Source organism: Podarcis filfolensis (assembly GCF_964270895.1).
Source record: "Podarcis filfolensis genome assembly, chromosome: 18".
In the NCBI taxonomy this organism is placed as follows: Eukaryota; Metazoa; Chordata; class Lepidosauria; order Squamata; family Lacertidae; genus Podarcis; species Podarcis filfolensis.
This window is the reverse complement of record NC_139622.1, coordinates 8,623,730-8,640,527: the sequence shown is the minus strand read 5'-3', so window position 1 is coordinate 8,640,527 and position 16,798 is coordinate 8,623,730. Positions and strand designations below refer to the sequence as shown.

The window sequence follows — 16,798 nt, the reverse complement described above, 5'->3', positions numbered from 1 at the left end:
AGATTTCTCTACACCTTTTTTTTCACTATATATTGGAAATTTTCAATAAAGTATAATTTTTTTAAAAAAGAATTGCACAATCGACTTACTGATGGCATCTGTGGTAGGTGGCTTAGAGGAGACCTGCTGGAGTTGAGGGGCGCAGCTGGGACCGAGGCCGGGAGTTAAGGAATCGTGGGGCGGAGACAGGCTGGCAGATTTGCATGGGGCAAGGTTGTCGTCATTCTGTGGAGGGAAAGGAAAAAGGGGGTGTCCGTTTTAAGGAACGAGGCTCTAACCTCCGAGGCACCTCTTAATAATCATAATCATAATAATAAAGCTACAAGAAGCCAAGTTACAGGGAACGAGGCAGAGGGCCTTCTCGGTGGTGGCGCCCGCCCTGTGGAACGCCCTCCCACCAGATGTCAAAGAGAAAAATAACTACCAAACTTTTAGAAGACATCTGAAGGCAGCCCTGTTTAGGGAAACTTTTAATGTTTAATAGGTTATTGTATTTTAGTGTTCTGTTGGGAGCCGCCCAGAGTGGCTGGGGAAACCCAGCCTGATGGGTGGGGTATAAATAATATATTATTATTATTATTATTATTATTATTATTATTATTATTATTATTAAAATACCCCACCCTTCCCAGTTCAAAAACCAGGCTCAGGGCGGCTAACCACAAATTAGAACACTTTAAAACACTTAATTATAAAAGCAGCATGAAATACAGTATAAAAATATGAATACATGGTTACATACGCTTCAGGTTACAGACTCCGCTAAACCAGAAAGAGTACCTCGGGTTAAGAACTTTGCCTCAGGATGAGAACAGAAATTGTGCGGCGGTGGGAGGCTGCGTTAGCTAAAGTGGTGCTTCAGGTTAAGAACAGTTTCAGGTTAAGAACGGACCTCCGGAATGAATTAAGTACTTAACCCGAGGTAATGGAACGTAATGTAACGTAATGTAACGTAATGTAACGTAATGTAACGTAATGTAACGTAATGTAACGTAACGTAACGTAATAAAATAAAATAAAATAAAATAAAATAAAATAAAATAAAATAAAATAAAATATAAAATAAAATTTTCAGGGAATCAGGGATGAGTGGGTAGCCAAGATCTTGGGGGGTGGTACGTGGAAGAATTGCAACTGGGCTTTCTGTCTGTTTTGCCTTCTGCTTTTTTGGTGGGGGGGGGGGAAGGAGGTAGGAAAAGCCTTTTTGCCGCACAGCAGGGCTGTCGTTATTCAGGGAGCGGAGACCGTGCTAATCCGATTGAGCTCAGCCACTCACCCAGTGTGCATTTGGGGGGAGAGCCTGCCCTCCAGCCTGTCTGGGGAGTTAGGGAGGGAGGGGGGCGGGTTGGCAAATGAAGCCTTGAGGATTTGACAGACGGATCAATGCCGTCTTCCTTCCTTCCAGCCGCTGTCCTCCTCCTGCACTGATGTTTCAATCCAGAGATCTTGGCAGGTTGCGGGGAGATCAATAGGATTTGCTTTTCTCTCTCTCTCCCTCAGTCGCACTGTGTGTTTTAAAAACACACACACACACACACACCACAAGGGAAGGAGGGAGAGAGGCAGAAATGCAGCCTGCCAGAAAGAAAGAAAGAAAATAAGGAAGGAAGAGAAGGAAGGAAGGAAGGAAGGAAGGAAGGAAGGAAGGAAGGAAGGAAGGAAAGAAAATAAGGAAGGAAGGAAAGAATGAAAGAAAGAAAATAGGAAGGAAGGAAGGAAGGAAGGAAGGAAGGAAGGAAGGAAGGAAGGAAAGAAAGAAAGAAAGAAAGAAAGAAAGAAAATAAGGAAGGAAAGAAAATAAGGAAGGAAGGAAGGAAGGAAGGAAGAGAAAGAAAGAAAGAAAATAAGGAAGGAAGGAAGAAGGAAGGGAAAGAAAGAAAGAAAGAAGGAAAGAAGGAAAGAAAAATAAGAAAGAAGGAAAGAAAAGAAGGAAGGAAGGAAGGAAGGAAGGAAGGAAGGAAGGAAGGAAGGAAAGAAAGAAAGAAAGAAAGAAAGAAAGAAAGAAAGAAAGAAAGAAAGAAAAGAAAGGAGGGAGGGAGGGAGGGAGGGAGGGGAGGGCAAAAAACCCCTCCACGAAAAGAATTATGACCACTTCAATGACCTCTGTTTGGGACGCTCTCCTCCCAGTCTAACCCAGATGGTATGCCAAGCCCCCCCCCACCTCTGCAATTGCCCCCCCCCACAAGCCCCTCGCTCCCTGCAAGGCGGCGCTAATAGCAATTAATTATACATTAAAATCCTCTGAGGAATCTCAAAGCTCCCCTGTGGGCCACTAATTAACCGAGCCACGTGGCCCCCCCTGTGCATTTGAGGAGGGGGCTGGTTTGGGGGAGGGGGGGTGAAGGCAAGCACACAAACCCAGAGGAGAATAAGGGGAGGGGCGGATCCGCAACTCAGAAGCAGGAGGAGGCGCATCTCAAAATGGAACCCAGGCGTCCGGCTCTGGCAAGGAGGCGAATCTGCTTGTCTGAAAATTGCAAAACCGGGACGACTTTCAGAGGGGATTTTTTGCGGGGCGGGGGGCATAAGGAAGAACAGAACAAAAGCTTGTGGGGTCAGAGATGGCGAAAAGAATATTGCACAGTGAACAAGTTCCTGCAGAGATGAGTTCCCTCTTAAGTAGAACATCCACCATCAGGGGCAGTCTATCTCTGGATAACACCCAGAAATAATTTATTACTTATACCCTGCCCATCTGGGAAACCCAGCCAGAGGGGCAGGATACAGTGGTACCTTGGGTTAAGTACTTAATTCATTCCAGAGGTCCGTTCTTAACCTGAAACTATTCTTAACCCGAAGCACCACTTTAGCTAATGGGGCCTCCTGCTGCTGCCGCGTGATTTCTGTTCTCTTCCTGAAGCAAAGTTTTTAACCCAAGGTACTATTTCTGGGTTAGCGGAGTCTGTAACCTGAAGCGTCTGTAACCCGAGGTACCACTGTATAAGTAAATTTTTATTATTATTATTATTATTATTATTACTATTATAGTGCAAAGCTGCAGAAATGTGTGCATTAGGGAAAACGGCTCACGGAAATCCCTCTTTTCAGAGCAAGTCACATCAAAACGTTGATAGGTTTTCATCAGAACTTGGGGGCGGGTAAAGGTAAAGGGACCCCTGACCATTAGGTCCAGTTGTGGCCGACTCTGTGGTTGCGGCGCCTATCTCGCTTAACTGGCCGAGGGAGCCGGCGTACAGCTTCCAGGTCATGTGGCCAGCAGGACCAAGCCACTTCTGGCGAACCAGAGCAGCGCAAGGAAACGCCGTTTACCTTCCCGCCGGAGTGGTACCTATTTATCTACTTGCACTTTGTTGTGCTTTTGAACTGCTAGGTTGGCAGGAGCAGGGACCGAGCAACGGGAGCTCACCCCGTCATTGCGGGGATTCGAACCACCGACCTTCTGATCGGCAAGCCCTAGGCTTTGTGGTTTAACCCACAGTGCCACTCGCGTCCCTTTGGGGTGGACACAACCTGCAACTCTGCAAACATGGAAAAGACTGGCGGGTGGGTGGGAAATGAGAAACAGTCGTGACCCCTTTGCCCATTCCTAGGTGGAAGAGACCCTGGATGTCTGAACCCCTGGATCGCGGCTGCCAGCCAGGGTAGACAACAGCCAGCTAGATGGGTTTGGCAGGCGATATGCACCCCGCTTTGCTTACCGGGCTCTGCTCTTTCGCTTTGAGGGGGGTGTCGCTCCTGCTGGACGGCAGAGAGGCAGGGCTGCCCGGGAGCTCCCTCCGGACCGGAACGACCTTCGTGGCAGATGCGCAGGGTGGACTGCCATGTTCGGAAGCAGGGTCCTGGGCAAAAGAGAGAGTGAGGATTGCAGGAAGGAAGGGGCAAAGTGCTCAAATGAATTACTGTATTTTCGTTCTGTAAGACGCACTTTTCCCCTCCTAAAAAGTAAGGGGAAATGTGTGTGCATCTTATGGAGCGAATGCAGGCTGCGCAGCTATCCCAGAAGCCAGAACAGCAAGAGGGATCGCTGCTTTCGCTGCGCAGCGATCCCTCTTGCTGTTCTGGCTTCCGTGATTCAGAATATTTTTTCTCTCGTTTTCCTCCTCCAAAAACTAGGTGCGTCTTGTGGTCTGGTGCGTCTTATAGAGCGAAAAATACGGTGCTTTAAAAAAACCAAAAACTGGTCAATTCCAGTCCCTATTATTTCGTTCGTTCGCTTGTTCGTTCCTTAGTTCATTAAATTTGTTGGTCTCTGTGATGATACATTTTACACATCACTTGGGAAGACAGGCGAACTAAAGCCAGTGTACTGGAAGAAGCAAAGATCACCGGTGTCGAAGCAAGGATTCTTCAACATCAACTTTGTTGTGCGGACGCCTGACGATTGTCTTCCAAAGCAACTACTCTACTCCGGACTTAAAAATGGAAAGCGTAATGCCGGTGGTCAACAAAAGAGGTTTAAAAGAAGTTTTGTAAGGAGAACTACAGTATACGAAGTGTTACAAAGTAGAAAAAGATAGAGTTATGAGTTTGAAATGTAATGGGGAAGATAAGAAATGCATACTAAGAGATTAGACTGGAAATTTTTCAGACAGGATTGATGGAAGTAAAAAAAAATGGAATAAGATGCAAGAGTATGTTTAATTACTGCTGAAAATGATGTGTTAGAAATCTAATAGAAAATTTACATACAGAACAAAAGAGGTTTAAAGACTCTCTCAAGGCAAATCTTAAGAAATATAGTATAAACACCGACAACTGGGAAACACTGGCCTGCGAGCGCTCCAGTTGGAGAACAGCCTTGGCCAAAGGTGTCATGGGCTTTGAAGACACTCAAACTCAGGACGCAAGGGAGAAACGTGCCAAGAGGAAGGCACGCTTGACAAACCCTCACCGGGATCAACTCCCACCCGGAAACCAATGTCCCCACTGTGGAAGGACGTGGGGATCCAGAATTGGCCTCCACAATCACTTACGGACTCACTGTTAAAACCGTGTTTATGGAAGACAATCTTACTTGGCTACGAGGGATCGTCAAAGAAGATCTAGGATATAATATGGAAATGGCTGTGTGGAATGCAGATATGAAATTCACAGCATGTTATACACCGAAAGAAAACTATTTGGAAATGATGCACAGGTGGTATTTGACACCTAGCAAGTTAGCAAAAATGTGCAAATCAAAATCAAATATATGCTGGAAACATAAGGAGAAAGAAGGTACTTTTTATCACATGTGGTGGCCTTGTAAAAGCTTTCTGGGAAATGATTTGTAATGAATAGAAGAAAACGTTTAAGCTTTTCTTTTAGGGATAATTGCTACAGAGTTCCTGAAAGTCCTAGGCTCTGTGGTTTAACTCACAGCGCCACCCGCTTCCCTACAATGCAGCTTGTAAACGGGCAATAAGCTCAGCTTTGGACAGAGGAAAAGCTTCCCTCATTCCCTTGCCAACGGTAGAATTCATGGACCTCTTCATCCTGTACGCAGTTAAACTATGGAACTCCTTGCCTCAGTAGACAAGGATGAGACCGCCAACCTGGACGGCTTGAAAAGGGGATTGGACAAATTTATAATCCAAGGAGAGGGGGGCTTCTTTTTTCCCAGGCGCCCCTCGGATCGTGCCATCAGTGATTTCAAAAAACCTTTGAGAAAAAGCACACCTCGGTGTTAGGTGGGGGGCAAGCCCTGTGTCTTGCCTCGCTTCAATTTTTTATGAATATGTTTTTTAAAAGCAAAGGGGGTGGGGAGAGACAGAGAGGAAAAAATAAACTCCACGACCCGCATGAATTATGCAGATTTGCTCTGCCGGTGTTTGCCGTCTTGCAGAATTGAATTCTGCCTCCGTCTCTGCAAACCAGGATGCCAACGTACCTCGTCCACGACCAAATTGTAGTCGCTCCTCTCCCCGTCGCTTTCCTGCAAGAGAAGGGGGGGAGGGGCTGGGTCCTTATGCGTCTCAATACCTCGTCGGGCGCAGCTCTCGAACCCAGCTCCCAAAAGTAAGTTATATTCAGGAGTTGACCCGCCGAAACGAAGAAACCTGAGTTAGTCATGGCCATTAACTGCGACTGGTCTAGACGAGGGCAGGAATGAGAGTTTCCAGGGTCTCCATTGGAGGCAGGAATGAGAGTTTCCAGGTTCCCCATTGGAGGCAGGAAGGAGAGTTTCCAGGGTCCCCATTGGGGGTTGGAATGAGAGTTTCCAGGTTCCCCATTGGAGGCAGGAAGGAGAGCTCCCAGGGTCCCTGAGGGGGCTGGAATGAGAGTTTCCAGGGTCCCCATTGGAGGCAGGAATGAGAGTTTCCAGGTTCCCCATTGGAGGCAGGAATGAGAGTTTCCAGGGTCCCCACAGGGGGAAGGAACGACTGCTAAGCCGGTTTCAGACATGCCTCGAGCCTCAGAGAGTTCTGACAAGTTCGCGTTCCACCTTTTGCTACCAGCCCCCCTCTAACGAATCTGGGGCGATCGACACAGAGTCCACCCGGTTTCCTTTAGCCCATGGCTGTCAACTTACAGATTTGAAAATAAGGGACCAGCAGCCTCGAAAATAAGGGATCAGCAGCCAAAATAAGGGATTTTCCCAGCACAGGTATGTTCAGCTTCTGAGCCCCTCCGAGCCAAAGGCAGAAAGCCCAGCCAGCAGCCAAACGAAGCCTCAAGCGGTGGTTCCCACAGCGCAGCAACCCGGCAAAGGGGATGCAGCAAGGAAAACCACCATCACCTCTCCGCTGGGAAGCGCTGAGCAAAGGCGAGTCCTCAGGCAAGGCAGCTGATTTGATTGGTGCAAGGCATGCAAGCTCCACCCCCCCGTCGTCCTTAGACTCCTCATTGGGTGAGCAACGCAGCCAATCAACACAGCTGGAGCCTCCCTCCTCCCTGGCCGGCAGGGAGGGAGGGAGAGGAGCTGCTTCCTTTGAAACCCGGGAAATTTAAGGGACATCATCAATAAGGGACAGCAGCGGGACACGGCACTGGGATAAGGGACTGTCCCGCCAAATAAGGGACGGTTGACAGCTATGCTTTAGCCCTCACAACAACCTTGCGAGCCGAGTCAGTTGGCTCAAGGTCACCCAGCGAGTTTCGTGCTTGGTTGGGGAACTGAACCGGGGGTCCTTCAGTGCTCTGGCCGCCAAGCCGACCCTTTCCCGGGTTCCGACATGGGGTGGCCGGGGCTGGATCCGGAAGCGACACTTACGTAGAGCCTCACCTCCTCCTTGGCCTCCTGCTTGCGCTTTGCTCCGGCGCTGTCCAGCGGCTCCTCGCCTTGCAGGCTCTCGGGGGGAGAGGCCGAATTGCTCTTTGGGGAAGAGGAAGAGAAGAAGAAATGCAAAAATTCATTGGGGGTGTCTCCAAGAGAGCAGGGTGCGAGAGGGCGAAGGAGGGGGCTGGGTGTTCATCAGTATGCAGATGATACCCAGCTCTATCTCTCTTTTAAATCAGAACCAGTGAAGGCGGTGAAGGTCCTGTGTGAGTGCCTGGAGGCGGTTGGAGGATGGATGGCGGCTAACAGATTAAGGTTGAATCCTGAGACTGAAGTACTGTTTTGGGGGGACAGGGGGCGGGCAGGTGTGGGGGACTCCCTGGTCCTGAATGGGGTAACTGTGCCCCTGAAGGACCAGGTGTGCAGCCTGGGAGTCATTTTGGACTCACAGCTGTCCATGGAGGTGCAGGTCAATTCTGTGTCCAGGGCAGCTCCATCTGGTACGCGGGATGAGACCCTACCTGCCTGCGGACTGTCTTGCCAGAGTGGTGCATGCTCTAGTTATCTCCCGCGTGGACTCCTGCAATGCGCTCTATGTGGGGCTACCTTTGAAGGTGACCCGGAAACTGAAATTAATCCGAAATGCGGCAGCCAGACTGGGGACTGGGACTGGCCGCCGGGACTACATAACACCGGTCCTGAGAGATCTGCATTGGCTCCCAGTACGTTTCCGAGCACAATTCAAAGTGTTGGTGCTGACCTTTAAAGCCCTAAACGGCCTGGGCCCAGTATATCTGAAGGAGTGTCTCCACCTCCATCATTCAGCTCAGACACGGAGGTCCAGCTCCGAGGGCCTTCTGGCAGTTCCCTCATTGCGAGAAGTGAGGTTACAGGAAACCAGGCAGAGAGCCTTTTCGGTGGTGGCACCCGCCCTGTGGAACGCCCTCCCTTCAGATGTCAAAGAGATAAACAACTACCTGACATTCAGAAGACATCTTAAGGCAGCCCTGTTCAGGGAAGTTTTTAATGTGTGACATTTTAGTGTATTTTTGGTCTCTGTGGAAGCCGCCCAGAGTGGCTGGGGAAACCCAGCCAGATGGGTGGGGTACAAATAATAAATTATTATTATTATTATTAGAGAGAGAGAAAGCGAGTGTTTCCGGCATCAAAAACGCTGCCCGTCCTCACGAAAATTAATTCACATTTTAGCGAGCGTTCATCCTAAAGTAGGATTTTTATTTCTTGCAAATAACAAACGCAAGATGAAAGAAGGTGGACTTTTGGGAGCTAGCCGACCTGACCGGAAGAGTCCACAACCAGAAGGAGGAGGATTACCACCAAGCGGAATGGAAGAAATTTAAAGACTATTTAGCTAAATATGTTAAGATAATTTCAACAGAATTACTTGCGAGCATCAGATTGGCCTAGGATTTAAATACGTGATGTTGTAGAATATTACGGTTAAAAAAAATATGCAAAGAAAGAAAGATGTTAATTGACTAAGTAAAATAGTTTTGGAAAACTGCTACAATGATTTATATGGAAACTCAGCCAGGGGGAATCAAGGAAGTCACCCAACAACGTTAACAAAAGTGGAATTATTACAGCTAGGATAAATGTTTGTTTGTTTTCTTTTTGATGTTTTCTTTTTATTTGCTTGTTACAAATTTGGAAAACTAATAAAAAAAATTGAAAAAAATAAAATAACGAATGCATGCATTTATAACTGACACTTCTCCCTCGCATTGCTCTCCGTGGCGCTGCTCTTGGGCCTGATCCGGAGGCTCCAACTGGTGCAATCATAATAATAATAATAATAATAATAATAATAATAATAATAATAATAATAATATATTACTTATACCCTGCCCATCTGGCCAGGCCTCCACAGCCACTCTGAGTGGCTCCCAACAGAATATTAAAAACACGAGAAAACATTAAAAACTTCCCTAAACAGGGCTGCCTTCAGATATCTTCTGCAAGTCAGATAGCTGTTTATTTCCTTGACATCTGATGGGAGGGCGTTCCACAGGGAGGGAGCCACCACCGAGAAGGCCATTTAAGGCTTTATAGGTCAGAACCAGCACTTTGAACTGGGCCTGGAAACTAATCGGTAGCCAATTGGATCAGGATCGGTGCAATATGCTCAGTCTTGCTCCAGTGAGCAACCCGGCCGCTGAATTTTGCACCAGCTGAAGTTTCCGAACCGTCTTCAGAGGCAGCCCTATGTAGAACGCACTGCAGTAATCTAACCTTGAGGTTACCAGTAACAGAATATATTTTATGACACTTGAGTCACCCAGATCAGATGGAAGCAGATAGTCATATCTATCGCAGAAAGGCTTACCCGACTTGACGCATGTTCTGGAACAGGCGAGCCCAGCCAGGAAGGTATTCAGATAACCGAGGGAGGCACACAAAGAAACAAAGACATTTAGTTAGACACCCCTCCAAGCAAAAATATCACCATGCGGCGATAACGAGAGCGTTGAGTTGCGGGCCAGGGAGGATCATGGGAAATGGGGGAAAGGGCTATCGTTAATCCAAGACAGCGTCCGGATGCGAGTTTTGTTGTGATTCAACGCCAGCCCCCCAAAGGGGAGAAGAGAGGCGCTGCTCCAGAGTCCAGAATCGTAACGTTGGAAGGGACCTCCCCACCGCTAGGGTCATCTAGTCCAACCCTCTGCAATGCAGGAACCTCAGCTAAAGCATGCATGTAAATAAAGGAGATAGCTTCAAGAACACTATCCAACCATCTCGTCCTCTCTTGTCCCCTTCTCCTTGTGCCCTCCATCTTTCCCAACATCAGGGTCTTTTCCAGGGAGTCTTCTCTTTTCATGAGGTGGCCAAAGTCTTGGAGCCTCAGCTTCAGGATCTGTCCTTCCAGTGAGCACTCAGGGCTGATTTCCTTCAGAATGGAGAGGTTGGATCTTCTTGCAGTCCATGGGACTCTCAAGAGTCTCCTCCAGCACCATAACTCAAAAGCATCCATTCTTCGGCGATCAGCCTTCTTTATGGTCCAGCTCTCACTTCCATCCATCACTACTGGGAAAACCAGAGCTTTTACTATACGGACCTTTGTTGGCAAGGTGATGTCTCTACTTTTTAAGATGCTGTCTAGGTTTGTCATTGCTTTTCTCCCAAGAAGCAGGCGTCTTTTAATTTCGTGGCTGCTGTCACCATCTGCAGTGATCATGGAGCCGAAGAAAGTAAAATCTCTCACTGCCTCCATTTCTTCCCCTTCTATTTGCCAGGAGGTGATGAGACCAGTGGCCATGATCTTGGGTTTTTTTATGTTGAGCTTCAGACCATATTTTGCACTCTCCTCTTTCACCCTCATTAAAAGCTTCTTTAATTCCTCCTCACTTTCTGCCATCAAGGTTGTGTCATCTGCATATCTGAGGTTGTTGATATAAGACTCCCTGGGAAAGACCCTGATGTTTGAAGCTCTGAAGAAGGGGGGGGGCGATGCTGTTAACCCTTTAAAGGAAGTGAACGGAGAGGGAGGGGAGGTTGTGATTGGGCTCCATGATCACTGCAGATGGTGACAGCAGTCACAAAATTAAAAGACGCCTGCTTCTTGGGAGAAAGGCGATGGCAAACCTGGACAGCATCGTAAAAAGCAGAGACATCACCTTGCCAACAAAGGTCCGTATACTTAAAGCTATGGTTTTCCCAGTAGTGATGTATGGAAGTGAGAACTGGACCATAAAGAAGGCTGATTGCCGAAGAATGGATGCTTTTGAATTCTGGTGCTGGAGGAGACTCTTGAGAGTCCCATGGACTGCAAGAAGATCAAACCTCTCCATTCTGAAGGAAATCAGCCCTGAGTGCTCACTGGAAGGACAGATCCTGAAGCTGAGGCTCCAGTACTTTGGCCACCTCAGGAGAAGAGAAGACTCCCTGGAAAAGACCCTGATGTTGGGAAAGATGGAGGGCGCAAGGAGAATGGGACGATAGAGGACGAGATGGTGGGATAGTGTTCTCGGAGCTACCAGCATGAGTTTGACCAAACTGCGGGAAGCAGTGGAAGACAGGAGGGCCTGGCGTGCTCTGGTCCAGGGGGTCACGAAGAGTCGGACACGACTAAACAATAACAACAGTGTGTGCAGAGAGCCTTTTTCCGTTTGCAGCAAAGAGCCACAAGCACAAAAGCCGCTCTCTCCTCTTGCCCGTTTCCAGCAAATGGATTTTGGAAGAGTCGATGTCTCCGACTGTGGAGGCAGAAGCCAAACCATCCCAGCTGGCAGCCGTCAACAGACCCCCCCACCCCCACTCCACCCCCCCAAATTTGTCTAATCCTCTTTGGAAGACACGAGAGTCCCGCACTTTGCCTTGCATGGGTAAAATAAAGAGAACGGGCTTGGCTAGAACCTTTATAATCCCTGACATGCTGGCTGTCTACTTGCAGGGAGTGGTCGTTCACCCCTTTCTCCTTTTTCAGAAGGGGGGAGAGGTCTCCCCGACCTGTAACTCTGAAGCGAGGCAGCCCGTTCTCCTTCTGCACATGTAGACACAGCCGCATTGAGCTTTTTTTGGGGGGAAATATTATTATTATTGTAAAAGCATCGATAACACGGTCGCCTGAGGAAGAGACTCCTCGCCGTAGGTGCCCAGGCGGCTTTTGAAATCAACACAGATGTATTAGGCAGCGGTATGGAGGGAGAGAGACAGAGAGAGAGAGAGAGAAAGAAGGCCTTTATTCCCTCCCACCCACCCAGAACAGAGAGGAAATTTGCCAAAATGGGGGGGGGGGCTGGATGCAATCCCACAATGCAAGCCTGCCAAAAAGCTTTTCTAGGCTACATTTGGCTTTGATCACAGCCTGCATGCAAAGCAATTTGTAACAAAGGAGGGGGGGGCGAGAGAGAGCCCCACCCCCAAAAACACACACTTCTAAGAGCCAGCTGGGGCGACTCCAGATTCCACACGCTTGCCCCCATTGCTCCACAAGTCTAGACAGGTTCAACCTCAACTCTGCATTTCCCTAAAATTGGTTTCTACCTGAGGTGTAAACACAGAGATTTTATATTCTATCTATCTTTGGGGGGGGCGGGGGTAGAGAAGCAGGATTACGCGCCTCCCCGCATAAATCTTGCAAATTAGGCATGTATTGAGGGACGTGGGTGGCGCTACCGATCGGAAGGTCGGCGGTTCGAATCCCTGCAATGACGGGGTGAGCTCCCGTTGCTCGGTCCCTGCTCCTGCCAACCTAGCAGTTCGAAAGCACGTCAAAGTGCAAGTAGATAAATAGGCACCGCTCCAGCGGCAAGGTAAACGGCGTTTCCGTGCGCTGCTCTGGTTCGCCAGAAGCTGCTTCGTCCTGCTGGCCACATGACCCGGAAGCTGTACGCCAGCTCCCTCGGCCAATAAAGCGAGATGAGCGCCGCAACCCCAGAGTCGGCCACGACTGGACCTAATGGTCAGGGGTCCCTTTACCTTTACCTTTAATGATAATGATAATAAGTGCCAATTAAAAAAAATCTTGAGTCCCCCGCTGCTATGAAAAAGCACGCCTTGGTTTAAGAACACTTTGGTTTAAGAACGGACTTCCAGAACGAATTAAGTTCGTAAACCAAGGTACCGCTGTATTGTTTTAGTCTCCTGGTAAACCACCTGGAGAAGTTATTGTTTGTTGTCGTCGTCTTACAATCAAGGGGCGCATAGTTCTTATGGGGGTAGGTAATCACAGAATAGGGACGCGGGTGGCGCTGTGGGTTAAACCACAGAGCCTAGGACTTGCCGATCGGAAGGTCGGCGGTTTGAATCCCCGCCACAGGGTGAGCTCCTGTTGCTCGGTCCCTGCTCCTGCCAACCTAGCAGTTCGAAAGCACGTCAAAGTGCAAGTAGATAAATAGGCACCGCTCCAGCGGGAAGGTAAACGGCGTTTCCGTGCGCTGCTCTGGTTCGCCAGAAGCTGCTTCGTCCTGCTGGCCACATGACCCGGACGCTGTACACCGGCTCCCTCGGCCAGTAAAGCGAGATGAGCGCCGCAACCCCAGAGTCGGCCACGACTGGACCTAATGGTCAGGGGTCCCTTTACCTTTAAAGGTATAAGCTTCTGGGTCATGTGGCCAGCATGACTAAGCTGCTTCTGGTGAACCAGAGCAGCGCAGGGATCTGGGATTTGCAAGCTGTGGGGGGGGGGGGGCTTGGCAAGGCTCCCAGACCACAGCCTTAATCTATCAGGCTGCGCCTCTCATTTTAGAAATCAACAGCCCACGCTAGAGTTTAGCCACACCGGACCACGCAGCTGTTCCCCGGATCAAAAATAGTGCCAGTCTCCCCGGCGTGTTGGAGACACTTAATTAGCAAAGTTATTATTATTATTAGTTGGGCTGTTTCCTCCTGAAGAAACAGCTGCAGCGTGGAAAGAGGGGGATTGGGTGGGGGTGGGTGGTCGGAGGGTGCGAGAGGAGCACCCCTCATGCAGACCCCGCTGCAAAGGTCTCTCACCCACAACTGGAAAGAAGCTTGAAGTACCTGTATTCCTATCCCTCTTGCCCATCAGACAAAGCACACTTTGATTGTAAGCGCTTTGGGGCAGAGATTTCTTCCATCGGCCGACCTTATGCTTTTTAATGTGAACACCAGTGGGGAGAGAGGAGGCTTTTATCCTTGTTAGGAGCGGTCGCAGCACTCGGGGCTTTTTTAGCTTACGAGGAAAAAGGCAAACGAGAAGAGAAACGATAGACGTATTGCAAAGTCAGTCGTAGCACAGAGAGCACAGAGAGAGGAAAGCTCTCCTTACTCTCTTGTAACACAGTTGGAGACAAGTTATGTGCCTGGGTATAATTGTGGTCCCATCACCTCCTGGCAAATAGAAGGGGAAGAAATGGAGGCAGTGAGAGATTTTACTTTCTTGGGCTCCATGATCACTGCAGATGGTGACAGCAGCCACGAAATTAAAAGACGCCTGCTTCTTGGGAGAAAAGCAATGACAAACCTAGACAGCATCGTAAAAAGCAGAGACATCACCTTACCAACAAAGGCCCATATAGTTAAAGCTATGGTTTTCCCAGTAGTGATGTATGGAAGTGAGAGCTGGACCATAAAGAAGGCTGATGGCCGGAGAATGGATGCTTTTGAATTGTGGTGCTGGAGGAGACTCTGGAGAGTCCCATGGACTGCAAGAAGATCAAACCTCTCCATTCTGAAGGAAATCAGCCCTGAGTGCTCACTGGAAGGACAGATCCTGAAGCTGAGGCTCCAAGACTCATGAGAAGAGAAGACTCCCTGGAAAAGACCCTGATGCTGGGAAAGATGGAGGGCACAAGGAGAAGGGGACAACAGAGGACGAGATGGTGGGACAGTGTTCTCGGAGCTACCAGCATGAGTTTGACCAAACTGCGGGGGGCAGTGGAAGACAGAAGTGCCTGGCATGCTCTGGTCCAGGGGGTCACGAAGTGTCGGACTAAACAACAACACAATTGTGGGAGGGGAGAGTGCTCTTGGGTTCGAATTCTGCCGGGACTGGCGGCTGATAGCTCCCACTGCCCGGCTGCGTTCGTGTTACAGAGCTTCCGAAAACACAGTTCTTTTTATTATCTCGCTCCTTTGAGGTGCCCCTGCGAGAATGGGACTCGATTTGTCCCCCGTTGGACGGATGCAGAAGGCTCCTCTTATTAAATCTGCATATGCACAGCCCCTGAGCTGCACAACCCACACCCCCTGGGCTTCAGTGGGGAATTTGAACCCAAGACCCTCGCCCAACCTGTGGCTGCCAAGCTTGCTTCGAACGCACGCACCCTCCCCGCTTACCTTGGTGGTTCTCCAAGTCACGAGACGACCTCTCCTCCTTCGCCGCCAGCGCTGTCTGAGCTGCCAGCACCCCGGACAGCGCCAGGAGCCCAGAGGAGGTGCTGACTGCTACCAAGTTGGAGGTTTGTGGGCCCGAAGGGTGTGGGGTCAGCGGGATGGGAGGAGCATGGTGGGAGAGATTCTGGAGCTGCTGCTGCTGGAGAAAAAATGAGAAACTCCTGAAGACGGGGAAGGGTTTGGGAAACCGGCTGGGTGCCTACCGTATCTTTTGCTCTATAAGACTCACTTTTCCCCTCCTAAAAAGTAAGGGGAAATGTGTGTGCGTCTTATGGAGCGAATGCAGGCTGCGCAGCTATCCCAGAAGCCAGAACAGCAAGAGGGATTGCTGCTTTCACTGCGCAGCGATCCCTCTTGCTGTTCTGGCTTCTGAGATTCAGAATATTTTTTCCTCTTGTTTTCCTCCTGCGACTTGTGGTCTGGGGCGTCTTATAGAGCGAAAAATACGGTACTCTGGCTTGGGCTGCGCTGTCCCCGAAGGAACAGGATTGCAGCTTGGGGTCGCTCCGGGATCCAATTCTGTCACTGGAGGTGGTAGCGGCAAGAAGGGCGGAGTCCCTGGTCCTGAATGGGGTAACCGTGCCCCTGAAGGACCAGGTGCGCAGCCTGGGAGTCATTCTGGACATACAGCTGTCCATGGAGGCGCAGGTCAATTCTGTGTCCTGGGCAGTTCCATCTGGGACGCAGGATGAGACCCTCCCTGCCCGCAGACTGTCTGGCCAGAGTAGTGCATGCTCTGGTTATCTCCCACTCGGACTACTGCCATGCGCTCTACATGGGGCTACCTTTGAAGGTGACCCGGAAACTGTGACTAATCCAGAATGCGGCAGCTACACTGGGGACTGGGAGCGGCCGCCAAGACCACATAACACCGGTCCTGAAAGACCTACATTGGCTCCCAGTACGTTTCCGAGCACAATTCAAAGTGTTGGTGCTGACCTTGAAAGCCCTAAATGGCCCAGTATACCCGAAGGAGCATCTCCACCCCCATCGTTCACCCCGGACACTGAGGTCCAGCTCTGAGGGCCTTCTGGCAGTTCCCTCCCTGCGAGAAGTGAGGTTGCAGGGAACCAGGCAGAGGGCCTTCTCGGTGGTGGCGCCCGCCCTGTGGAACACCCTCCCACCAGATGTCACGGAAATAAACAACTACCTGACTTTTTGAAGACATCTGAAGGCAACCCTGTTTTGGGAAATTTTAAATGTTTGATATTTTATCGTGTTTTTAATATTCTGTTGGGAGCTGCCCAGAGTAGCTGGGGAAACCCAGCCAGATGGGCGGGGTATAAATGATAAATTATTATTATTATTTCCACTCCTGTCGTTTCAAGCAACTGGATAGAGCCATAATGTTTGCTCTTTTATTGTGGTTTTTAGTGTTCTGTTGGGAACCGCCCAGAGTGGCTGGGGACGGGAGGGATATAAATAATCAATTATTATAATCTGTTTTTAGTCTGGTTTCCGGACATTTGAAATTCCTGCTGTCAACATTTCTCCTGCCATCAAGTGGTATATATGAATTTTTTCATCTCCGCCAAGCTAAGCAGTTGGCCCCTTATCTCTCTCGCCCTGACCTAGCCACTGTGATCCACGCGACGGTCACCTCCAGACTGGATTATTGTAACTCGCTCTATGTGGGGCTGCCCTTGAGACTGACCCAGAAACTCCAGCGGGTGCAGAATGCCGCGGTGAGACTCCTTACGGGATCCTCGCTGCGAGACCACATTCATCCGGTGCTATACCAGCTGCACTGGCTCCCGGTGGAGTACAGGATCAGGCTTAAGGTGCTGGTTTTAACCTTTAAAGCCCTATACTGCCTAGGAC

The 16,798-nt window shown here is 49.5% G+C and overlaps 1 protein-coding gene across 7 annotated transcripts in view; it reads right to left on the bottom strand.

The window, feature by feature from the left end:
• TLE2 (TLE family member 2, transcriptional corepressor) overlaps positions 1–16,798 on the bottom strand; it is a 41,492-nt gene that overhangs the window by 11,350 nt on the left and 13,344 nt on the right. For 3 of the 7 annotated variants that reach the window (XM_083594500.1, XM_083594495.1, XM_083594501.1), the window contains 6 exons: positions 14,921–15,116; positions 9,507–9,523; positions 7,154–7,255; positions 5,831–5,875; positions 3,660–3,800; positions 90–225 (listed from right to left, as the gene is read on the bottom strand). In XM_083594500.1, the coding sequence (XP_083450626.1) occupies positions 90–225; positions 3,660–3,800; positions 5,831–5,875; positions 7,154–7,255; positions 9,507–9,523; positions 14,921–15,116 (637 nt within the window). Of the gene's footprint in view, positions 1–89; positions 226–3,659; positions 3,801–5,830; positions 5,876–7,153; positions 7,256–9,506; positions 9,524–14,903; positions 15,117–16,798 lie in introns of all 7 variants that reach the window. The other 4 variants (XM_083594499.1, XM_083594497.1, XM_083594496.1 and 1 more) reach the window with 4 other exon arrangements.